This window comes from Odocoileus virginianus, chromosome 12 (genome assembly GCF_023699985.2).
Source record: "Odocoileus virginianus isolate 20LAN1187 ecotype Illinois chromosome 12, Ovbor_1.2, whole genome shotgun sequence".
In the NCBI taxonomy this organism is placed as follows: Eukaryota; Metazoa; Chordata; class Mammalia; order Artiodactyla; family Cervidae; genus Odocoileus; species Odocoileus virginianus.
In genome coordinates, this window is record NC_069685.1 from 66,737,767 (window position 1) to 66,762,696 (window position 24,930).

The 24,930-nt window shown below is 53.4% G+C and overlaps 1 protein-coding gene across 7 annotated transcripts in view; it reads right to left on the reverse strand.

Moving 5' to 3' along the window:
• The window catches only part of SPECC1L (sperm antigen with calponin homology and coiled-coil domains 1 like), an 85,417-nt gene that overhangs the window by 19,320 nt on the left and 41,167 nt on the right, over positions 1-24,930 (reverse strand). For all 7 annotated transcript variants that reach the window (XM_070475687.1, XM_070475686.1, XM_070475688.1 and 4 more), the window contains 8 exons: positions 21,122-21,195; positions 19,781-19,956; positions 16,772-16,935; positions 15,511-15,602; positions 13,219-13,309; positions 7,195-7,278; positions 5,072-5,228; positions 2,686-2,788 (listed from right to left, as the gene is read on the reverse strand). In XM_070475687.1, coding sequence (XP_070331788.1) covers positions 2,686-2,788; positions 5,072-5,228; positions 7,195-7,278; positions 13,219-13,309; positions 15,511-15,602; positions 16,772-16,935; positions 19,781-19,956; positions 21,122-21,195 — 941 coding nt within the window. The remainder of the gene's footprint in view (positions 1-2,685; positions 2,789-5,071; positions 5,229-7,194; positions 7,279-13,218; positions 13,310-15,510; positions 15,603-16,771; positions 16,936-19,780; positions 19,957-21,121; positions 21,196-24,930) is intronic.

Consider the following 24,930-nt stretch of genomic DNA (forward strand, 5'->3'; position numbering starts at 1 on the left):
CCATGGGGTCGCAAAGAGTCGGACACGGCTGAGCGACTGAACTAAAGTGTATCCTGTAACTGCTGGATTTGTTCACTAGCTCCACCAGTTCTTATGTGACTTCCTGGAGGTTTGCTAGGCAGCATTCAAGTCGTCTGCGCACAGACAGAGTCTTACCTTTTCCTTCCCCATGCCTTTCCTCCCTTTCTCGCACCCTGCTGCCCCGGAGGGAGCGTGCAGTAAACGGCGAGTAGAGACGGTGGGGGCTGTCCTTCCTGCTCGTGCTCACCAGTGACTGTGATGGCAGCTCTGGGGCAGCTGGAGACAGCGCCCTTCTAGTGCTGGTTTGGCGAGTGTTTTCACCATGAATGGGTTTTGCGTTTTGTCGAGTACTTTTTCTGCACCCACTGAGATGATTCTGTGGTTTTTCCCTTTTATTCCACGACATGGTGTGTTACTTTTAATTTTCATATGTTGAACCAACTTTGCATTCCTGGGATAAATCAAACTCAGTCACAGTGCACAAGTCCTTTTATTTGCTGCTGGATTCTGTCAGTATTTTATTGAGGACTTTTGCATAAGAAATATTGGTCTGTAGTTTTCTTTACCTGTGATGTCTTTTTCTGGCTTTGTTAATCAGGGTGATACTGGCCTCACGGAACGAACAAGGACATGTTCTCCATTCCATTTTTGGAAGAGTCTGAGAAAGTCGGCTGTTAATTCTTTGTAAACGTTTGGTAAAATTTACCAAGGAAGCCATCTGGTCCTGGGCTTTTCTTTGTTGAAATTGTTTTGATAACTAATTCTGTTTCTCTAGTTGCGATAGGTCTATTCAGATTTTCTTTCTTCTTGAGTCAGTTTTTTATAGTTTGTATAATTGCAAGGAATCAAAATCATCAAGGTTAAGTAATTCGTTGGTGAACTGTTCACAATATTCCCTTTAATCCTTCTCATTTCTATAAGGTCATTCAGTAAAGTCCTCGCTTTTACTCCAGAGTCTAGGAATCTCAGCCTCCTCTTTTTCTTGTCAATCCGGGCAAAGGCCTGTACATGTGCTGATCTCGTCAAAGAACCAACTGCTGGTGTCAATTATCTTCTCTGCTGATTCTATTTCTGTTATTTCTGCTCTAATCTTTATCGTTTCCTTCCTCTGACTGCTTTAGGCTGAGTTTGTTCTTTTCTACTTTCTTCAGGTAGAAGGTTAGATCAGTGACTGGAGATTTTCTTCTTTCTAAAGGGAGGTGTTCACAGCTAGAAATTCCCTAAGAGCTCCTTTTCACCATCTCCCACAGTTTTGTTATGTCATGTTGTGAACATTTCTTCCACTATTAATTTCTAACTTCACTCAACTGTGATCAGAAAAGACACTTTGTATAATCTCAATCTTGTAAAATTTACTGACGTTTGTTTTATTACTCAACACACAGCCTATCCTGAATGCTCCATGGATACCTGAGAAGAATGTACTTTGCTATTGATGGATAGTGTGTAAGAGATGTCTCACAGGGCTGATTAGCACACAGTTTATGAATACTGTATATGGTTTGGGTCTCGTGTCCTTGGCTAGGTCTTTCTATCAGGCCGTGTCCCAATCATTTACTGCTCTGCTCATTCTGCTAGATGATGGTTTTATAAGTGCACAGCTCAGTGGCATTAAGTGCACTCACTCATACTATTGTACAACCATCACCACCAGCACGCATTTCCAGAACTTTCTTCAAGCATGGTGGCAACTCTGTGCTCTTTAAACAATGACTGCCCTTGACACCAAGCCCCTGGCAACTACCATTCTACTTTCACTCACCATGAATCTATTTTAGGGACTTCAAGTAAGTGGAATCATAGAAGGTTTGTACTTCTGAGTGTTGGTTGTTTCATTCAGCATCATGTCTCGGAAGAAACCTCAACGTCCATTGACAGATGAATGGATACAGATGTAGTGCATAAAGATTATGATGGACTACTACTCAGCCATAAAAAGAATGAAATAATGCTATTTGCAGCGATGTGGACGGACACAGAGATTATCACATTAAGTGAAGAAAGCCAGAGAAAAACAATATATGCTATCACTTATGGGTGGAATCTAAAAAAATTTTACAAATGAACTTCTTTACAAAACAGAAACAGACTAAGAGACGTAGAAAACACACTCATGGTTCCCAGACAGGACAGTGGTGGAGGGGGATGAATCAGGAGTGGGGGATTAGCAGATACGAACCACTGCATATAAACCAGACAGACAACAAGGTCTGCTGCACAGCCGGGGAGCCACGCTCAGCGCCTTGTAGCGGCCTGTACTGGAGGAGAGCCGTACGAATCACTGCGTCGTTCTTCTGACCCCCGAGCCTAACCCCCAGAAGGGCAGGCGGCAGAACAGCCTGGCTGCGAGGTGACACGGGCACAGACCGCGCAGCGAAGGGGACGCTGAGGGGACAACTCGGAGGAGCGGAGACTTTAAACCTGATGAGCAACATCTTAATTTAAAGGAAAATATGTTTTCACTCTCAGTCCAGGTGAGGCCTCCACAAAGCGCTCATCCAGGAGGGACTTGGGTGAGAACTGCTGCCGCAGCTGAACGGTGGCAGCGTGGTGGTCCGCTGCTCTGGAAGAGAAAGCACTGTTTCTCCCGGGACCCCGCCACGTCCGGGCTTGCGCTGCTCAGCTGCCAGCAGCAGCTGCCCTGGACGGAAGGACCACGGTTACCTGATAGCCCTCGGTTTTCTTCTGACACCACTTCAGCAAGGCGTTCCTCTTGGACCCTCCATATTCTCTTGCCAAGGCTGACAGAGGATCCTTTCTTTCTTCCCTGGGAAGTGGAGAGAAGAAACATTTCAACTGGTGTTCCTTATCAGAGCACCCTTCCAAGCCAGAAATCCAACAAAAACAGAACACCTCAACAGAACAAATGCACCCTCGGAGGCGGACAACAGCCAGATGCATCTGCACTCGTCTGATTCTGCTGTCAACTTTTATGGGTCCTGCCGACCCACCGCTGTTTGGGGCTCAGTCGCCTGAAGGGAGGCCCTGCTCGCCACCCAGAGGGGAATTGCGCAGGGCCAGTGTGACATGGCCCGGGACACTCAGCGCAGCGGCCGCGCCGGCAGCGTTCGAGAGCCGCCACGGTGCCTTCCCCTCGGGCCTTGGCCTTCCTCGTCGCTACATTTCATTTCACGCAAACTCTATGTCCTCGGCCACTTCACCTTCACTTTAAAGCACTGACTACAATCACAAAGGACAGGGTTAACCCAGCTGAAGGAACACTCCTGCCTTCAGAGAGCACACAACTGGGGAAGCAGATATAACAAAAGCGCGTTAAACACGAACCACACCCACAGCAAGTCTCAAATGCCTTTACTGCTAAATCGCACATTCTTTATTGACTGCAATTAGCATTTTACCTTGCACAAAAAATAGAGTTTTTCTGTAAACTCACTCACACGGCACCTCTTTACGAGGCACAACCATGTTAGGCCATCCATATGCAGGTGCCAGGCGGTGGGCAACACAGGGCCCGCCCCTCAGGGAGCGTCATCGTGTAGTATGGGATGGACAGAACACTGAAGCTGGGTGAAGAATCAACAGCTACACAAGGGTCATCCCCGAAGATTCTATGTGGGGTACTTCAGGGCACTCTCAGGACGCAGAATAACATCCTGCCCCAGACCAGACACTGAATCTAAAAAGACTGTGGCCGGCATGGTGATGGAGCAAGGGAGACCCAAACCCGATCCCTCCAGCACCAATCCTTCCTTCCAGGGACCACTCCAGGGGCAGGACAGAACACAGGAGCCCGCGGAGAGTGAGCTCTGCAGAACAAGCCGTCCCTGACAGCAGATTCCAGCCCCACAACCGCACACCTAACAGTCCCGCCAGTGTCCCAGACATCACAAGTGGCGCAGTGCCCTTCTGTCTGTATTCACCCCACAAAGGATGGGAGGACATCAGGGCACGCATGAAGAAGGAAGCTTTTCCCGTTGAGAGGTGCAATGAAATAGCACCAATTTGTGTTTGTTTCAGAACCAAAAGTAAAATACAAAAGTACTCCCACCTGCAGTCAGACCCCTGTCTTGAAGAATGACACTTTTATGCGTGTGCTGGCTCACCATATTTCTATTCTAGCTGAAAGGGCTCAGAGAGGTTTGTCACAACAGCACCGAACACAGGAAACGAGAATGAAGATAAAGGTGAGACATGAACAAAAGAGCAAGCCAAGAGACAAACAGAAAGAACTGCCAGAATCACTGTGAAAGGCTCCCTCCAGCTCACACAGCCGTTCTGCTACAGAGACAGCCTAAAACAGCATCGGTGCCCAGCGCGGTCCACAGGCAGGACGAGAAGCTGCAGAAGGGAGCCTCCGCGGCTGAGGGGCAGTCTCCTGTGGCTTCACCGTCAGACAAGGAAGCCAAGGCCCAGAGAAGCCCTGGGGAGGGCGCGGCCTCTCGCAGAGGGGCCGGAACAGTGGGCGCCCCGCCTGGCGGCACCAGACATGGTCCACGTGGACAGCGCTCCCCCCCCTCAGCCAGAGAGATGGGGGCCCCTGCTGCTCACTGCGTCCGGGGCCGCTCTTCTAAGAGGCCGGCCCCCAAGAAGCAGGATGTTAAACCTGAGTGTGCAATCTGAGTTTTAGAGTCCAGATAGTCCACTTTTGCTCAGACCTGTAGGTCAATAAACAGGAAAGGTCCAAAACCACTGCCGCCGCCCTCTTCGTGTTCAGCTTCCACGCTCACTGAGCCTCAGCCTGCCAGCACCTGCCCTCCTTCCCCAGCCCCAGCCCTCAAGGCCCTGCTCGAGGTCCCCGCCTCCAGCATCCCCTTGCACTCCACCCACACACGGTGTTCAAGTGCCACTAACCCACAAAAAACAAAAACACCAGCTGCTTGGGGGAAATAATTATTTCTGTAACTTTGTTTTACTTTTGTACTTTTTATCATCTTCCTCCACTCTGGGCATAGAAGAGTGGATCAGAAAACACTTGGCCCACAAAGAACCCACACCAAGGCTGAATGCCCTTATTTCACGACCCGATCATTCACTCCCCAACGGCCCAGGATGGCCCGAGGGGAGTGCCCCCGCAGGAAGCACCCTCTACCTGATGCGGCTGCGGGCGGTGGGGGTCACGGAGGCCGTGGGCGAGGAGGAGAGCGACAGCTGCGGCGAGGTGGCCCCCATGGCCATGAGCGCGGCGGGCGACGCGCCCTCGGGAGCTGACACTTCGCGCTTCATCTCCTCGCTGCTCCGTCTGGACACTGCAGGTTAGAGCAGAAGCAGTTCACACGGAGCTCTTGAGACATCTCGTTCAGCAGGTCCCCACAGAGCAGAGACCCCGCCCCCCCCCGTGTGCGTTACTCCGCCAGGCCTGGCTCTCGGACCCCATGGACTGCAGCCCACCAGGCTCCTCTGTGCATGGCATTCTCCGGGCGAGAACACTGGAGCGGGCTGCTCCAGGGGTCAGACTCGGGTCTCACCCGCATTGCAGGCAGATTATTTACCTTTGAGGCCACAAGGGAGGGCCAGAAACTATCACATGGGAGGAAAAACTAACATTGTCTTTATCTGACTGATAATGTGAAAGGATTTTATTTTTTTCTCTTAAAAAACTGTAAAAAAACAACAAAAAAAGGTAAGCTGTTGAAGTGTGCACAGAAGCCCACATCCTAGCACACACCTGGCCCACCATGAGTCCCAGCAAACCTGGTTCAATCACAAACACGACCAAAACCAAAAACACTTGCTCTCAACTACAATCAACAAAACCCTTCTGAACTTGGCCAAAAACACTGAAGAGACAAAAAGGAAAGATAGGGGCCACACGTAATTTGGGGTCAAGCCAAATTTTACAAAAACAGGAATCAATGAGCTGGAAAAGCAAAAGATGCCACGTCAAGTCAACTACTGAGAAGCAAGAAACATCAGGAAAGTCCTACCTGGAGAGTTTGACAGAGTCCGGCACGCACCGTGGTGGACTCACAAAGCCCTGAGAACTGGAAGTTTGGAAGCAGCCCCTGACAACAGGGCCACAGGGGAGGCGGCTTTCTGTCCACAAGGCGCAGGGGACCAGCGGGTGCTCACAGAGCTGGGCTGAGCATGAGAGCCATGAGACAAGACCAGGCCCTGACCCCAGATGGGCCGCCTCAGCAGGCGCGGGAGTGGGAGCCGTTGCAGTGCCAGGCCGGACTGGCTGGGACGCAGGCCTGCCCGCACCAGTCGCCTCCCCGGCCGGCCAGCTAGCACCTCCTGGCTGTGGAGGGCCTGCATCTCTGTATCTGCGCAGTGATGGGCCCCACAGCTCGGAGGAGACACGCTTTCTCCTACAATAAGGTCTTAGTAAAAGGATGCACTTGCGCGTCCGACAGAGGTTTATAATCATTCTGCCTTTTTCCTCCACTGTCAAATCTCTGTATAAATCTGAAGTTTCTTTCAAGTGCTGTGCTAGGAAACGGGGTGAGAAACCTTTGTAATTTCACAGAAAGCAAAGGAAACAGACTAAGAACGGGAAGAACCCTGTGACAGGAAAGGGCTCCGGACCTTGGCTTTGCAGGAGAGATTTTGGTTGGACTTTCCACTCAGCTAAGGAGTCCTAGAACTACCAAGTGAAATTCACATCCAAGTGGGATGTTGCCCACAGGAGGCAGGGGTGAAAAACCTCTCCTTTGCTGGTCCAACTTCTAGCTGAGCTATTAGGCTTTAAAAAAAGCCACAAAGGGAAAATAACAAGGATGCTGAGAAACAGGAACGTCAGCTCAAGGAAACCAGCACACCACGGCCACCAGACGCGGCGCCAAGACGCGTGTGGCCCTCCACGCGCCGACACCCGGCTTCAGAGCCCTCCGGCGTGCTGGGAGACAACCTCCACACCAGCCACAGCACATCCTGGGCAAAGATCTGGCCTGCTGTGACTACGGCGTCTCTGATAGCTCAGCTGGTGAAGAGTCCACCCGCAATGCGGGAGACCCGGGTTCCATCCCTGGGTTGGGAAGATCCCACATTTGTTAAGTGAATGGAACTATCTAGCTCTTTTTTTTAATTTTTGAAGTCAGGGCCAAGAAATATGATTTCTATGAAATCTGTAAGATACAACGGGGAAATTAAGAGTGAAAAACAATCAATTAAAGAGGCAGGTAAGGTTAAACGAGCCTAAAGAGAAGGCACTCCGTCCCACCAGCAGACCTTCCTGACGCGTCTCTCAAGGACGCCTCAGGTGAAAGGCACTACCTGAGATGGTCTTTGCGCTCTCCATGGCAGGTACTCTCGGCAGAGAAGCAGGTCGGCTGGTCGAAGACGTTCTCAGCAGATGCTCTGAGGGTGGAAAGTGCCACAGTGAGGAGACCTGACCCCGAACTTCAAGGGCACAGGGAGCAGGCAGCTCTCCTCTCGCCCAGAGGAGAGGCTTGTCCCTCCTTCCCGTCCAGGCCCCTTGACAGCTCCCAGAGTCCCCAATACAAACACCTCCCACCAACAAGGGCCATTTCATTCACTTGTATTTCCAGGGATGAGACATTCAGTGCAGACCAACGCTTCCAAACCACTGAGAGCTACTTCCGTCTGATGTAATTCAACCAGAAGCCCAAGACGCTCTGCCGCATCAAGGCCTAAAGGCACTCAGTCCACACCGTGCCCTATGAGCCTACAGTGTGTGTGGCAGGGGGGCGGGCGGGCACACAAGTTCACGGCCAGGACGAGTCAGGGCCATCAGGCCAGAGGGAGAGGCCACCCGCCGCGACGTGGGCGACGGGAGGCCTCCGGCGCTGACGAGACCACCCGGCCGTGCCGCTGGAGGACAGGCTGGGGAGCGGAGCGGGCCGTGGGGCGGCTCTGGGGCGGCGTGGCTGCTGTGTGAACACCAGCCTGCGGGCAGCGAGCACCCCCAGGGAGCACAGAGGCAGGCCGCACCCCACCTGTCCGCCCCCTTGCTACACCAGCCCGGGTCGGGGGGCTCTGGAGTCCCCGGGGCAGCAGCTCCCCTGCCTCCTGGCCCAGCCATGTCACTGCCCTGGGGCCAAGCTCCAACACCCCTTCCCCGGCACCTGCTTCCCACAGTGGGCACCCCAGACCCAGGCCAGCACACCTCTGAGCCCGGCGCCGCTGCAGTCAGGCCGGGAGGACAGGCACAGGAGGGCCAGACGTGCTGTGTGTGCCTGGGCCACGCGCCAGGTGGGGGCCGCATGAAGACTGCTCACCTCTTCTGAGAGCAACACACTTGGAAGGGAAAGGAGAGTGACCGAAACAAACGGCCCCGCGCGCGTGTCTGTAAGAACAGCCTGCCTAACACACACTCCCTCTCAGCTATCAGGGTGTCAGCTGCCTCTCCAGGACAGCGTGTCTCTCATACTGACACGCACTTCCCCAGAGTGGGAGACTGTGCCCACATGGCGCCCTGGAGGGAAGGCAGGGCAGGGGGACTCACACCACCCCGAGCCACTACCCCTTCCTCGTCCTGAACCGACACACCCAGGGCAGGGCCTCCATCCTGACCCCGTGTGGCTGCCCACGTCCTCAAAGAAGCACACACGGTGTACAAAGCCGGACTAAGCAGAGCTGTTCTTGGAGAACACGGAAGCCATAGGAAACAGGAGTCAATATTTTAAATGGAGCCCAAGTGCCCACTTCAGTTACAAGACGGGTCCTGGCCTAGAGGCTTCATCTCCGAGGAGACGACCGTGAGACCAGGTAACAGACGCACCGGTGAAGGCGAGGGCCTCCAGGCATGCAATGGGGGCGCAGCGCAGGGACGCCCACCCACCCGCCGCAGCCGGCTCACTGCATGTTCAAGGACCCAAGTCGTCTCAGCTCAGCACAGGCTGACACCTCCCTTCTGAGGAGGCACCTTCCACCGGGCCCAGCGGGGCGGCCGCACCCCCCGCACGCACACACCTCCGGTCTGCCGCATGGGTCACCGCCGGACGTGAACTGCCAGCGCAACGCTTCGGAAAGGCAGTCCAGCGCGTCAGACAGACGAGGATGGCAGGAGACAGCAGATGCTGCGGTGACCGGGTCTGTTCTCGGAGCCCCTCTAGTCTTTAACCCATGCGTTACACAGAAACCACAGGCCCTGGGCAACACGTGAGGTTGCAGCAAGGAGGGAAGCAGGCAGGACCTGCCCTCGTGGAGCTGAGGCTACGGCGGAAGTCAGACGTTTAAGACAACCGCGTGCGAGGGACGCAGGAAAGCAGCAGCACCGGGGCCGTGAGCTGCCCGAGGAGTCTGGGGAGGCCTCCCTGGGAAGCAACGCTGCAGGGAGTAGAAGGGTGACCGACAGCCTTTACGCAGGCACAGGAGAGGGGCTTCCTCAGTGCTCAGCAGACACCAGGAAACGCCTGGACCAGCAGCGCCGCGAGGGCGGGGCTGAGGAGCGCGGCCCCACCCCTGGGGGCGGGGCGTCGGGGACACGGTCCTGGGGGCGGGACTGAGGAGCGCGGCCCCACCCCTGGGGGCGGGGCGTCGGGGACACGGTCCTGGGGGCGGGACTGAGGAGCGCGGCCCCACCCCTGGGGGCGGGGCGTCGGGGACACGGTCCTGGGGGCGGGACTGAGGAGCGCGGCCCCACCCCTGGGGGTGGGGCGTCGGGGGACACGGTCCTGGGGGGCGGGGCGTCAGGGACAGTGTCCTGGGTGGACACCCTTCCGTCCGCGGGGGGTGGGGTGCAGGGGGCGGGGCGCGGTGCACGCGGGTGATGAGCGGACTGCAGGGCAGAGAGTGGGCGGCCTGGACGCGGGCAGTGCCAGGGAGAAATACACGGACGGACTCAAGGCTTGTCAGGGGCAGACTCGCAGACTGCTAACCACGCGGACAAGCAGGTGAGAGAAAGGAGGGTCCCCGTGCGGAGAGGCGCGAGGGAAACGAGGGGCACACGCTGCACGGAGAGCCGGGGAGACGCCCAGGGCCGCCGGCGCCGGTAGTCCGCGCGTTCCGGGGACAGCGGGGAACACCCAGCTGACACCCAGCTCTGTCAGCACCCAATGGACGAGACGGTGACAACCTGGTGGCAGGAAGCCATGCTGGCCGGGGTCGGAGCCGCTGCAGATGCTGGGGACAGAGGGGCAAGTGCGCTGAGGAGACTGGAGCAGGAAGCGGTGGGCGAGCGAGGTGAAGAGGCGGGAGCCGCGGGGTGGGCCCACGGCTGTCCAAGCCACGCCTGCCCGAGCCACGCCCGCGGGGTCAGCTGGGGCCCAGGCGGAGGAAGGAAGCCGCACAGAGACTCCCACCCACCCTCCTCATCAAATTTACAGGCAGCGCAGTGGGTTTAAAACCAGGAGCCGAGGGCTCCCCTGGAGGTCCAGGGGGTAGGACTCTGCGCTCCCCCTCAGGACACACGTTCGATTCCTGACCCAGGAACTAAGATTCTGCATGCCACAGGGCAGGGCCAAAAGAGAAGAAACACCTGTGACAAGAAAAATATGTGACTTCTTTCCACTTTTCTGCGTGCTTGAAATGTTTCATGATAATATGCTGGAGAAAATATGACAGCCTAGACAGTCTGGTACCCACTCCAGTGTTCTCGCCTGGAGAATCCCAAGGACGGCGGAGCCTGGTGGGCTGCCGCCTATGGGGTCGCACAGAGTCAGACACGACTGAAGCGACTTAGCAGCAGCAGACAGTCTGGTTTATGAAGACAAACACCAAGAGCCACCCTCAGAAGTGGTCAGATGCACGCGAGGCTGCAAACACAGGAGGGCGTGGTCTCTCTCTCAACCTCTCCCGGGAAGCTCCCCGCTCGGGCTGGGCCAGAGTCGGGCTTCAGCCCACCCTCTGGAGAAGGCAAATTGCTGTGAAACTTTTCAATAAGAGGTTCTTTTCTTTCTAACTTAAAAGACGTGGCTTTCTAGTGAAACCTCTGAACTTTGTATGACATTTGGTACGTGTACCCTTACCGTAAATCAGTTTTTTCAAAATACTGAATTTTTTTAAAGGTTTACATCTCTGTCCCCAAGTTAACACAATTCAGTGGGATGATCACAGCAAGACTCTCCTTGCAGAAGGTGACTGTCCTTGGACCGGTCAGCTTTCTTGGATGTCTGAGCTGATGACACCAACATGACCCTCAGGCCACGCCAACCCTGGGCAACCCCAGCTCCCCAACCGTCTGCATGACCAACTGAGGTCTCCGCCTGACCACGAACCTTAAAGATCACTGTGCAAGGGGACAGTGAAGACCCCCCCAACTACCTGGATCCACGTACCTGCTCAGGCTACAAACACTAGCTCACATGCAGTCTACAAAGGCCCACCTGTTATGACCCAGACCACTGAATTCAACTGCCAACCATACCAACAGAAGTCTACTTAGAACAAGATCTCTGGTCTGAAACACTTTCCTGTGTCTGATATATAAGCATGACAAAGAACAGAAAAAAAGTCACATCTTTCATAATATACTTCACTGGAAAAACCAACAAATTATCCGATTTAAGTACAGCAGAACAGAGGCGGCCCTTTCGAACCCCTGGGCTCTTCAGACCGCCCAGCACAGACTGTGCTGTCTGAGCTGCGCCAGGGCCCAGGACGCGGCGCAGCAGCACTAGGGTTTCCCCGCGCAGTCGGCCTGGAGAGCCACGGTGGCTTCCGAGGGTCGAGGCCTAGCCGGTGGTTCTTGGTTTTTTAAGTGGTTTCTTTCCCTAGTGAGTGTTTAAGATAAAAGGCTACACTATCAACAAATTCTCCAGTAAGAAGTCACCTGAAAGTGTTTCCTGCTCCCTGCATTTGCAGTTTCAGCCAAGCCCAGTAAAGGTATCCGAGCAGACAGACCTGGAGAGCGAGGGCAGCTCTCGCAGGAGGACCGCAGACCCCCGTGCCCCGTGGCATCGTCACCTGACCCTGAGCAGCAGATAAACAAAAAGGAGCCAGGAAAAGCCCCGGACACTCACCTCATCAGTCTGTGTCCTCAACAACCCTGGCCCACACACCTGATACACCCATTTTCCACCAACAAAACCAGGGTCACGGGAAACTCCACAGCAATCTTTGCCCAGTTCCCCAAGCTGGTCCTTTCCTAACAGCCACTTGGGTGCTTGTGAAATGAAGTGCCCCTGCCCCTTTCCCAGACAGTCCACGTCAACACATCTGAGGTAAAGCCCAGGACTCCACATTTTACTGAGTGACTCAGGTAGAGCTCATCAACAGGTAAGTTTGAAAAACACTGCTCGTTCTAAAAAGGTTTCCCCATAAACAAGTTACAGAACACACACAGGAGAGGGGGCCCCTAAGTACCCCTCACAGGCCATGGAGAAGGGCCCAGCGGGGAGACGGGAGCACACACAGAGCCGGCATGAAGGAACCAGAAGAGCGTCCGGGGAGGGAGTTCAGCACAGCCAGACGCAGCCCGCAGCCACCGACACCATGGACCACGGCCGCTCAGGGGACAGGGGAGGGGGCGAGGCTGACCGCAGGGGATTGAGCCGGGGGCGGGGGCGGGGGGGGGGGGGGCCTGAGCAAGGTGTTCCCGTGACCCCTGACTCACATGAGGAAACAGCACCAAGAGGTCAGCCCCGGGACCTGTGGGCCCACACACAATCTGGGACCCTGGTCAGGATGCACCGGGAGCCTTTAAAGCGCCACACGCCTTCCCTGGGCGGAGGGGAGACCTCGGGTCCCACCAGCGGGTGAAGTGGAGGCGGCAGCCAGGGTGGAGAGCGAGCCTGCAGGGTGGTGCAGCAGCCTGCCCCGCCCCGCTGCGCCCTGCCCAGCGCCGGTGCGAGCCCAGGAGGCAGGAGGGCCCCGACACGGCCCGCCACAGCACTCCAGCCCCGCCCGAGGAGGAGGCGGCGGGGAGGAGAAGGGCCCCTGACGCCCAGCGACGGCGCCACAGAGAGCCCGTGCAGACGGCACTGCCCGGGGCCGGCTCTCAGTCTCCACTCCTCTCACAAGTGCCCTGGAGCACAGGGGCCAGGCTGCTGGCTCCAACGCTCAGTAACTACGCGAACCTGTGTTCCTGAGACGCTCAACTGCCTGAAGCCTCACTGTCTGTGTTTTATAAAGTGGGGCTAACCGCACATGCCCCACGAAGCACTGTGAGAACAGGGCCCAGCAATGTGCAGACTCCTGTCGCCCTTGGTGACACCAGGAGCATCGTATTCCAAGATGTGTCTACTAGTAACTACTCCCTGATCTGTAAACAGGACACGTTCTTAGTAAACCTATGACACAGATGTATACTGGGGTAGCGGAAATAATAAGAACAAATGAAAAAGAGCCAGATGAAGAAAACTAACAACAGCAGTGAAACACGGTGCCCAGACGTACCTTGAACAGGGATCTCCCCGTAGTTTGGTCTCTTATCTGAGAGGGCTGTCAGGGGTTTGGACGTGGAGATCGGTCCACTGATGGAATGTCTCTGAAACCACAGGACAAAGGGTGTCAGACAGCACTGTCCTAGTCACTCAATGCTGGCATCACGGAGGGGACGTCCTCCAAACTTGCTTTCTCCCCCGCCAGCCCCCTCCTAGAGGCCTGGGATATTCAGGGTCTTTCCAGTTTCCACATAAACTTCGCATGAAACCATCCACTTCCACAGGACTGTGTGCGGGGACAGGCTGGGTGTGCAGCCCCAGCTGAGGGAGGGTGTGAGACCCAGCGATACAGCCTCGCAGCCCGTGAACGTGACGGGTCTCCCCATTCCTCACCCCTCTAACTCCTCTCAGGGTCATCTCATGGTTCTCCCTGTGAGGTTGTGCACAACGCTTCATTCAGCATATCACTAAGCATCTCAGCTTCTGGCTGTGGGCTGGGCTGACAGAATCGAGGAGACAGGGAGAGGAGTCCCCCAGACAGGACCGAGGCCTCTCCCCCCCATCACCCTGCCACACTCTGCTCATCAGAAGTGAGTCACGGAGCCCAGCCCCTCCCGGAAGGGGCAGACGATACTCGAGCGTGGCAGAGGAGGCCAGGATCTCGGGAGCGGTTCAGAGCCCGCTGCCCCATGACTGATGGATCTCCTCAGCCCTTTGCTTCTAAGGTCGTCCAGGGCAGGGCTGTTTAGCTCCACTTCACAGCGTGGCCCTTGAGGGTCCCTAATGAACGCTCCAAGGATTCAGAGAGGACTTCCCATGGTGGGCAGAGGGGCAGAGGCAAACGAATCCTGCCCCACGCAAACCCTGAGAAACGCCGGGCCGCCAGAGCCCCAGGAGCCACTCTCCCCTGCAGACCGGCCCCTGCCCGGCCGGCCGGGCCCAATCTGTGCCCCGCGTGTCGGCGGCCTCAGCCGGGACCCAAGGGGAGCCTGCGGGGCTCCGGCCTTGTCCACATGACTCTCTGCTGCAGGCACCCCCACCCCAGCGCTCGTGCTCCCTGCTGGTCTCCCCAAATGCAGCTCCGCGTGGGTGCCTCCTCCCTGCTCACCACGGAGAACAGCCTGGGCCACAGCAGGACTCGGCCCCAGGCCACCTGTCCGGACGTCTGGACAGAACTGCCTCTGACCCCTGCTCTGGCCTCCCGGCTGCCCATGGTGCAGAGCCACCCAGCCAGGACCCCTCAGGGCCTCAGTGAGGCCTGAGACCCACCACTCCTCACCTTGGGCCCTGTTCCCAGGGATACTTGTGTTCACCAGGAAAAGGCCTGGGGGTCTATGTGTTTACAATTCCACACGAAGTTCGTGCACAATCAGGTTTGAGAAGCGTGTGCTAGCTAAACAAGTGCTAAAATGTTATTGACTGTAGCTTCTATTAATAATTACTAGTTTGTTTTCCAAGGTAGAAAAATGAAATTTTTTAATCTCTTATCTTTACAAAAGTTTAGAAATTGACATTATGAACATTAAACCTCAGGTGACAACCACTATTTACAGAAACTTCACCTTATTTGAAGATTATGATATCTTAGTGCCTTTATTTGCTTTCATTTATATTTTCATGCCTTTATTATTTTTTTATTTTCATGCCTTTAAAAAATCCGATTAATTACTCAGCCATTAAAAAGAATTCATTTGAATCAGTTCTAATGAGATGGATGAAACTGGAGCCCATTATACAGAGCGAAGTAAGCCAGAAAGATAAAGACCATTACAGTATACTAACACATATATATGGAATTTAGAAAGATGGTAACGATAACCCTATATGCAAAACAGAAAAAGAGACACAGATGTATAGAACAGACTTGTGGACTCTGGGAGAAGGCGAGGGTGGGATGTTTCAAGAGAACAGCATTGAAACATGTACATTATCTAGGGTGAAACAGATCACCAGCCCAGGTTGGGTGCATGAGACAAGTGCCCGGGCCTGGCGCACTGGGAAGACCCAGAGGGATCGGGTGGAGAGGGAGGTGGGAGGGGGGACCGGGATGGGGAATACATGTAAATCCATGGCTAATTCATGTCAATGTATGGCAAAAACCACTGCAATGTTGTAAAGTAATTAGCCTCCAACTAATAAAAATAAATGAAAAAAAAAAAAAAGAATCTAAAAAAGAAAAAAAAAAAATCCGATTAATAGAGTGCAAAGAAGAAAGCTCCCTACAGATAGAATACGGAATTTCCTCTGCCTCCTTCCAAACTGAGAGTGTAACACTTCCCGCACACACGAAAGCACAGGCGCGCACCTGCATGGGGGAGACGGCAGCCGCGGGGGGCGTTTTCATGGGGCTCGGGCTCAGAGGCGTTCGGGGGATTGCTGCCGTGGCGGGGCTGGGCACTGGAAGACAGGAAACACACGGTGAACGAGGACATGCCGGAGAACAGCGGAAGCTTCACAAACGCCCCCCACAGGGAGCACCGACCAGCCAGCACTTGGGGCTTCCGGGGAACAGCTGCCACCCCACCTCCTCAACCCCAGCAGCCCTGCGCAAGGGGGACAGTCTGCTCCCTAGACAAGTGGTGCTGACTTCCAGGCCTGGCTGTGCCGGTCACGTCACTCTTGCTGCTTAATTACATGGTTAAGTGCTCCACAAACCGAGGACGCCACGTGCAAAAACCTCAAGAGTGCTTCTGTGGCTCCATCAGGTGAGAGGCTGCACACACGGTGGGCATTCTTGGCATGTTACATGAAGGGAAGCTGGGCTCAGAGCAGCTTTCCTCCTCACCCCTGTGGGGCTCCGCAAATTCCCTCACGTGGATCTCCACAGGTGTTCCATTTAATGCACAATGTATAACATCCGCTCACATGTCAACCTCGCTCTCTAGAATGAACCACACAAAAGGAGGATCCCAGGAATCCCCTGCTGGTCCAGTGGCCAGGACTCTGTGCTTTCACTGCCGGGACCCAGGTTCAGTGTCTAGCTGGGGAACTAAGATCCCGCATGGCTGTGAAAGAATTTGTATTAAAAAATAAGAAGGGGCCCCTGGATGGCAGTGGGTGGTGGCCTGAGCTAGCTGCCGACTACGCTCCCAGAGACAGAGCAGAGCGAGAGGGCTTGACAACGGGGCTGATGCCAGGGAGGAGGAGGACGGCTCCGAAACACCTGGCCTGCTAACTGGGCGGCCCGGCGCTGCCTTCACAGGAGAGAGCAGCTGAGGGGCCAGGTCTGCTTCTAGACAAGAGACGTCATCTGGAGACGCCGGGTGTCGGGGTCTGGCAGCACCTGAGCACACAGGCCCGCGGGGCTCAGAGGATGAGCGGGCCCAAAGTCCCAGACCTGGAAGCTGTCCGGCTCGCAGAAGACACCTGACTCCCGCCTGGGGTAAGCCCGAGTCTGTGGCCGAACAGACCCCAAATCTCCTGCTAAAACTTTCCCTGCAGGAAGATTGACTCCCTGACACTGCGTGGACTGTGATGAGACTTGGAGCAGGATGGTAATGCACACCAGCCAGCCCAGAGGGCACATGCCTGAGTGTGCCATCTGCCAGGCACAGCAGACAAGCTACCTTGAGATGCGCTGTCAAAGGACTTGATGAGGGTCTTCACCGTGGGCGTCGGCTCCGAGGACGTCGAGGACCTTCTGCTCAGCCCCATGCCCTGCCTCAGGGCCGCCAGATCTCTCTCCACAGCATTCATGTAGTTATACACCCGGCCACGCTCCTCCTCCTGCCTGAAAACAACACGCAAGTCAGGGCACTTCTGCATATACCCTAGAAAACACACACTTCCCTTTCCCAGCTGAGAAGCATTAGAAACTATCAGCTAAAAAAACAGCGATATCACTTGAGCTGAGTAAACCACCTGGTCTGATAATCTCATTAGATTCGTGAATTCCGGGAAACGACATTAAAATTCTTACATCAGGTCATCCTGACTAGGTTAAGTAACCATCGGTCTCCATTTCCATCTGTGTTACGTCTAAGGTGAGACCACTGGCAATGAGCAGGGAGAGGGAGGCGGCCTGGCTGAAGATCCTGACTCAGGACAGGGCCCGAGAGGTCTGGGCTGCCGGGAAGGCCTGTGCTGTCCCGGGAGGGCGAATCTGGCTCCATCCCACGTGCCATTCAGGCTTCCCCGGTGGCTCAGGAGTAAGAATTAGCCTGCAATGCAGGAGACGCAAGAGACCCTGGGTCAGAAAGATCCTGTGGAGGAGGAAAGAGCAACCACCCCACTATTCGTGAATGGAGAATCCCACGGACAGAGAAGCCTGGTGGGCTACAGTCCACGGCGTCACAGAGAGTTGATACAACTCAGTCACTAAACACCACCAAAACAACAAAGAAAAAAAGAATAGCAGTGTTTCAACATTTCTGCAAACCTCATTAATGTCTAGGTTAAGAAGACGGTCAAAAAAAAAGACGGTCAGATTCTCATTTCTTCTGTATTCAATCTATTGCGATATGAAAAAAAAAAAAAGCAGGCTCAGGGGTATGTAGTTGGAAAAGGCAAAAGTATCTTAATGATATTGCACTGGTCATACAGAAATAATAGCTCACAGAGTTACACATTATTTCCCAAATGTTGATGCCTATCATTAAACGGTTTATTTTTAAAGTCTCTTGTTGGTATCACTAGTGATCTCATCAGGAAACCCTTTATGGGGAGCTGCTGAGCTTGCAATGGCAGATACAAGTTTTCCAAAATCCTAACATTTACTTAAAAGCCCATGTTTCATCACTGGTGCCAAACACTGTCAGTTGTTTCCTTGAAGTGATAGGCTCCTTTAATTGTTTCCAAGAAATATCCACCAAACACCAAAGTCTGAATACCAACAGCTCGAGTCAGTCATTCTCAAGTAAGGATTTTCCCTCCATGAAAACATGCGGGGCTCTCCTCCAGCCCCCCACACCGGTGCATGACGATGTGGCAACGCGACTCCCACCTGGACCTCAGGACTGAGACAAGTGATGGGATAATTCACTGCTGCACCAAGGACTGGAAGGAAAACTGCTCTGTGAAAACGCGAGTGGCTGGGATGGGCAGCACAACTGGGAGCCAGGGCCTGGGTCCCCCAGCAATCCACGCCTGCCTTCCCCTCCATGGGCAAGAGGCAACACAGTGCAGAGAGCAAACGCCTGTCAGTGTCCCTATAAAAGCAGTCTGAGCTCAGAGAGCCCCTGAAAGGGCTCCGGGGGCCCCCGGGCCTGCAGACCCCCTCCTCTCAGAGGCTCGCCCGGGGAGCATGCGTCTCAAGGCCTGACAGGCTCTCGGGAGCCCGTGGACCAAGTCTCAGAGCCCAGCCTGTCAGCTGCGGTACCTCTCGGGTGGAGCATTTCTGACACACTGCTCCCGCAGTGGTGGAGAGGAGGAAGGGTGTGTACGAGCAAAGAAGTAACGAGCTCCCCACTCACTCCATGTGCTGCTCAGTGAAGAAGCCAAAGAGAAACAGCTCACCAAGACTCTCCACCAGGCCATCCACTAGACCCAGGCGGCGATAAAACACAACAGCTTGTCAAGTTGGCCTGTTACATGTTTTTCTAAATTTTCCCCTAGGGCTATTTAAGAATTGTTCAACGTAATCAACAATCAAATTCTTAATACTAACCTCCAACTCTGACACTTAGAGAGAGATACTTGGGGCTTCCTGGTGGCTCAGCTGGTAAAGAACCTGCCTGCGGTGCAGGAGACCTGGTTTGAGAAGGTCCCCTGGAAAAGGGCAAGGCTACCCACTCCAATATTCTGGCCTGGAGAATTCCAAGGACTGTACAGTTCATGGGGTCACAAAGAGTTGGACACAACTCAGCAACTTTCATTTCACTTAATAAAAAAAAAAATCTCAGAAACCAGTCTCTCCCCTCACACACAGTCTCCCTAGGAACTTGGGGTGCATCATCTAAGACTTCTCACAGGATTCCAAAGATGTCTATGTTAAATGGGAGAAACTCCATGGGTTATGAGCACAAGACACTCTTCAAGCGAGCAGCAGAGAGAAATCGGCCTGCATTCTTCGCTCGCGTCTCTGAGACACCCACTGACGGACACTGGCCATGGCCCTGAGCAGTGTCCAGGTGTCTCATTTCAGCCCCATAACAACTCTGTGATGGAAGCAGCACTGTGTCCACTGCAGAGACGGGCAAACTGAGGTCCCGACCGAGACCCAAGGCCAGCGGCAGCAGCAGCTGCACGGGGCCGAGTCTGTCTGTCTCCAGGGTGTGCACCCTCCGTGACGATGACAGCCCCGGGAAGAGCAAGGGGCTGGGACGGGGGCAGGGGACAGGCAGAAACCGCGATGGACCAGGTGCTGTGGCCACTCCAGCCCCTCCAGAGCTGGGGACTGTGGACGCTGACGACAGCTCAGAAAGACCACGGGGCCGGTGCTACTTTACAGGGTGACTCAAGGACTGACAGGCTCTGGGGAGCCCGTGGGACGAGCTTGGGCTTGGGTCACTTCCATTCGACCCAAACTCGGTCACAGCAGCATCAAGACACAGTCTCCCTCTAAAGTCACATCACAGAACCAGGACTCACAAGCTCCCTATGGAAACTGAAGGGCACAGCTGGCTTCCCAAACTTACTTGCGTGACTTTATCTCCTCCAATTCTTTTGTGAGCTTCTCATTTTTCTCTTGAGTTTCATGTAAGCGGCGCTTCAGGTCACCAATCTCCTCTTGGGCTTCAGACTTAATGTCATTTGCGATGACCACCGCGGTCTGCAGATCAGCCTGGAACTGCCGCCATTCCGCTGACTCCTCCTGCATTAAAAAACCATGTTTTTATTTCCAAAAGAGAACAATGAACATGTATTTTAAAACAATAAAATGTGCTTATGATTAGACTGCTGTAATGCACTGTCTCAAGTGATGACTGATTTCTTTTAAGTCCCAGAAAACTGCTAGTACCTATTTCTAACAGATTACAATAATTATTTTTAGTGAACGGTGTTCCTGGTGAGGAAAAGTTGCCAGCTGACCTGCTTGCTGAGGCAGCAAGCACTTAGGCTGCTCACGTAAGGATAATCAGGTCAGGCCTCGCTTCCTTGAGGCAAGCTTCAAAGTTAGTCTTGTGAAAATAAACATATCATCCAAAATATGCCTCTGAAGAGCTCAAGCAGGTAGATACATGGTGTGTGAACTACACTGTAAGATTTTACAGTGAAAAACTATAAATATCCTGACATCAAAAATGAACAGGAAAAAAAAAATCAAAAGGAAAGGAAGAGGAAGCCAGAAGGAAAACACTAAATTTAGCCTCAGCAGACAAAACACACACCAGGAGGAGTGAAGGACTGTCCACACAGTGGCCAGTGTGTGGAGGACAGTGAAGGACTGCGGCCTCCCACGGCCACGGAGGCTGCAGGCGTGGCTGGGCTGCTGCCCAGGGCGGCGCCGCCAGGAGCCACGGCCGCCACCCCGGAGGCAGCGCCCAGCACCCCTCAGCAGCCTGAGTGACGGAAAGACATAAAGAAAGAGAGACCGTGCTAAATCGTGTCTGGCTCGTGTGACCCCATGGGCTGCCGCCTGCCAGGCTCCTCTGTCTACGGGATGTTCCAGGCAAGAGTACTGGAGTGGGTTGCCATTTCCTTCTCCAGGGGATCTTCCCGACCGAGGAATTGAACCCAGGTCTCCCGAATTGCAGGGTCAACCCAAACCTCAAGACTGGCATCCCCCGCCCTCTGCATCAGAGTGTCACTGCCGTCGCAGACCGATCAAACCCACAGAAGACAGCCCACAGAGGGCAGCTCAGCTTGGGGCCCTCCATGACCAAGGGCTCACGTCCCCTCTCTGAGGCGCTGGCCTCGCTCCCGCCTGCAGCCCAGTGGCTCTGGGTCACGGCGGCACCCGCGGGCGGGCGGAGGCACCGGCGCAGCTCTCAGGGAGCGGTGCTTCCCAACCGGACGGCACGTGCGCGCTTTCCTACCCGCAGTCGCCTGTGGAGGGTCTTGATTTCTCTTTCCATGTCATGTTTTTGGTCCTGGAGTTTTTTAACCGTATCTGAAAAGACCACAAAAGTTTAACTATTTATTCTTAAACCATGTTTAAAAGGAAAAATAGAAAGGGAGAGGGTACTTAAATATGTTATTCAAAAAGTCATCCTGCCCAAAGACATTCTGTTTTTAATATAAAACTTGAAAAGGAATTCCAATTCAAGTATAAACCAGTATGACTCTTTAAGGAAAATATCAAATTTAAATTGCAATTTCTGGATGACTTCCTTCCGCAGCGTCCTAATTGTGAAACAAAAAGCTAAGCTAAATCAACTGTTAGAAACACACACACACTGTTGGCTCATAACCAATCAAAACAACATTGACTGCAATTAAAATGGGAGCTTTTAATCAAAAGGGTTATTAGCCTATTTTTATAAGCGTAACTTAACTTTGCACACTGCAATAAATTCCAGAAGAGTCGTGAATTTACTAAAATTTTTACAAACTTAATTATTTAATAACTTGGGGGAGCTGCTACTTAATTCTATAGGAAGTCTTTTCACAAAGGATTAAGTAAATCAATATTCCTCAAATTATTTCTTGCATAACGTGAATTTCCTTCAAACAACGTCATGCAGCATGAACATCTGATGAGCACCGCTAATGTGCAAAGGCTGCTCTAGACAGACCAGGGCTGCCAAGAGGAGCAAGCAGACAAGGCCGTATCCCAGAACCCAGGCATGCACAGGGAAGTCGCTTTCTACTACTCCGAAAAGTCAGCTTTTTATGAAATAAAAAGTGAATCACTTTTACTCAGTAATTCAAGAAAATGCTCATAAGTATCTACTTTGTGTCAGATTTTTGCACAAGGTACCTGAGATATAAGGAAAGGGGGGAAAAGGTGCAGTTCCTACCCTTTCAGAAACAGAAAAGAGGGTGTTTTCATTGCAAAGGATTAAACTTTAACAGTCTGTCTCTACACAGCTGCTTCAGATCTCACTTCACCTAGAAACTCAGGGGTCAAAAGGGCCATCCCATTTGGCTCAGGGCAAAGTGGGAACACAGGTGAGTGGGCAAGTCCAGTACCTCTAGGTGAGGGTAGCTCTGGAATCAGAGGGAACTGGTCTGTCTGACCTACGTGTAGATGAAATTGGGGTCTTGGTGATATCAGCAGACACAGTCAAGGAACAAGGACAGAAGCTGTCACATTTCCAGTGTGGAAAACACTAGGGGTCACACACCTTTCATTTATAGTACACTTACGTGCAAAAAACTTTACAGTTAAAACAAGCAAAACAGAAAAGTGAGCATCTCTCCTCTGCTGAAAACTGCTCCCCTTCCCTCCTGGTGGCAGATGACCTGTCGTGTACGGCAACTTACACAAGACACATCACTGCAGCTCTTACTGCCCTTTTCTCAGGTGATGCTTTAAGCCACACGGCCATCTCAGGCTCACCATAAAAAGCCCAGGCTTCATTCTTTGCTCTTATCCTTTTCTCTTTACCAGCCTCTGCGTTCACGGCCACAGGATCCACATAACCACGGCTCTCAAAGGACACTCCTTCACCCTCAGCACTGCGCGCTCACTGCTGCCGTGAGTCCCCTTGCACAGACGCTGACAGCCAGTGGACATATTCAGGCTGAATAAAGCACTTCAGGAGTCTCCAGGGAATCTTCTTACTCATACCTTACAGAAGCACAAGAAGTGACAACTGGCTCCTCCTCCCTGGAAACACGGGCGTCGGTGGTCCAGTCCTGGCTGTGAGGAGGCGGAGCAGTGGCCTGACACAGGGCAGCGTGGGGCCTCTACCCACAGCTCCCGCCTCACGGCCCTGAGTGGGAGAGACGCTGACATCTACTGCCTCCCTCTCACACCCCACAGCATCAAAGGACAGAACCACACCGACCACCCTTTCTAAGTTTTAACTCAACTTAACAACGCTGCTTTCACTCCAGAAATCCGCAGGCCTCTGTCCTCATTGTCACTGGGCCAGCCTTGCTCTGCACAATTCTGGGCACCGCCCTGCCCATCTAACAGCGGGCTTCACAGTCTTCCCACCGGCAAGACCCAGCATCGACGACAAACCAGAACTGTCAGCCGGGCCTCCGCGCCACTTCCGGCCGCAGGCCCGTCCCCGCTGCGGGCGCCGTGGGCAGCAACCACACCATGGGACCCCCACCCCCACAACCCCTGCGGTGTGACGGGAGCACAGTCCCCACAAGCTTCCTGCCCTCCGATACCAGAAGATACCCAGTGCTCAGCCGGGCCCCTGCAGCTGGTCAGGGCCGACAACGGCCATCAGGTGTAGTTTTCAGAGGCAGGGAGGACCCAGGAACCGGACAGCTAAAGCTGCACCCCTCAGGACCAGGGGTGGGGCAGTGGGCAGCCAGCTACCACGCCACAGCTGTACCCCCAAAACAGAGCCCCTGATGCAGGAGGAGGATATGCGTGAGTTGAAAATAAACCATTTACTACTTTTATTTATCTTCGTTTTTTATGTTTTGGCCATGCCTCACAGCATGCAGGATTTTAACTCCCCACCCAGGGACTGAACCTGCGTCCCCTGCGTTGGAAGTGTGCAGGTTTAATCCAGTGGACTGTCAGGGAAGTCCCTATTGCTATTTTTTTAATTTTTATTTTACTCATTTTTATCCCTCCCCTCAAAATGTGGATGTAACTTTTACCCCTTGATTCTAAAAGTAATACACATTTACAGAAAAAAAAAAAAATTATACTGTCTCTACTGCTTTACAAGCTCTCCCACTAGTCAGTAGATACTGGACACTTTTGTCAATAAATACGACCCGCAGCACCATTCTGATGGCCACGTTCATACTCCGTCAATTGGAAGCATCATGATTTGTCTCCGCAACCTCCTATTAACAGACAGTCAGAATGGCTCCAGCATTTCCCACAGACACTACGAGTGCCTTCAGCTGCTCAGATGCGACGAGGACACACCTCCAGAAGGAGAGGTGCTGAAGGGCCACCTGATCCGAGTCGGCCCACCTGCTCCAGAACACAGAATTCTTCCTGAGAAGTCACCAAGTTAGGGACTGGACGCAACAGAATGCACTGAAATCGGTGTTTCTTTAGGAACGCCACTCTGGCCGGCTACAGCCTGTGTCTGATGTCTATTAAAACTGCCACGGTCTTAATCACAGAAGCAACACCCCGGCTCATCCCCTGGGGCGTGCCTTCTCTCATGCACGCATCTCTCTGGCCTGTGCACACTGACCTGGCTTGCCCACCCCAGCTGGTCAAAGGGCAGCCGTGGCAGGGACGCACCACGCCCACGGGCTTCTAACTAGCCCTCACCTGTTGAAAATACAGGTAATTCCCTGGCCTCTGTGGTGACCTGCAACTCGGGAGCACCCACACCTATGTGTACAGCTGCAACTCTTAAGGATGTCTCTGAAGAGCAGATTTCTGCAAGCAGGTTGCTATCGCACTGTTATACTTGTAAAAATTCTCATCAATACTCCAGAAAGGACCCTTTTCTCCTCTCTTACATGTTAGGTCTCTTTTTAATTCTTCACACCTGCATCTAGTTCTGAGTTTCATTGCTTTCTTCAGAAGTCAAGCATCTTCCTGTATCTTTCTCTCACTTAATTATTTATGTACTTCATTTAGCTAATGGGTTATTCTAGTCTTACTGAACCTCTCTACGGATCTGATATCTATCACAAATACTTCTCCCAATGCCATTTATTAATAATTCTGGTACTCCACTGGACTGAAAATTTTAATCATACACAGTCAACATGACCCTTCTCCATGAAGGCTCCCCAGTACCCT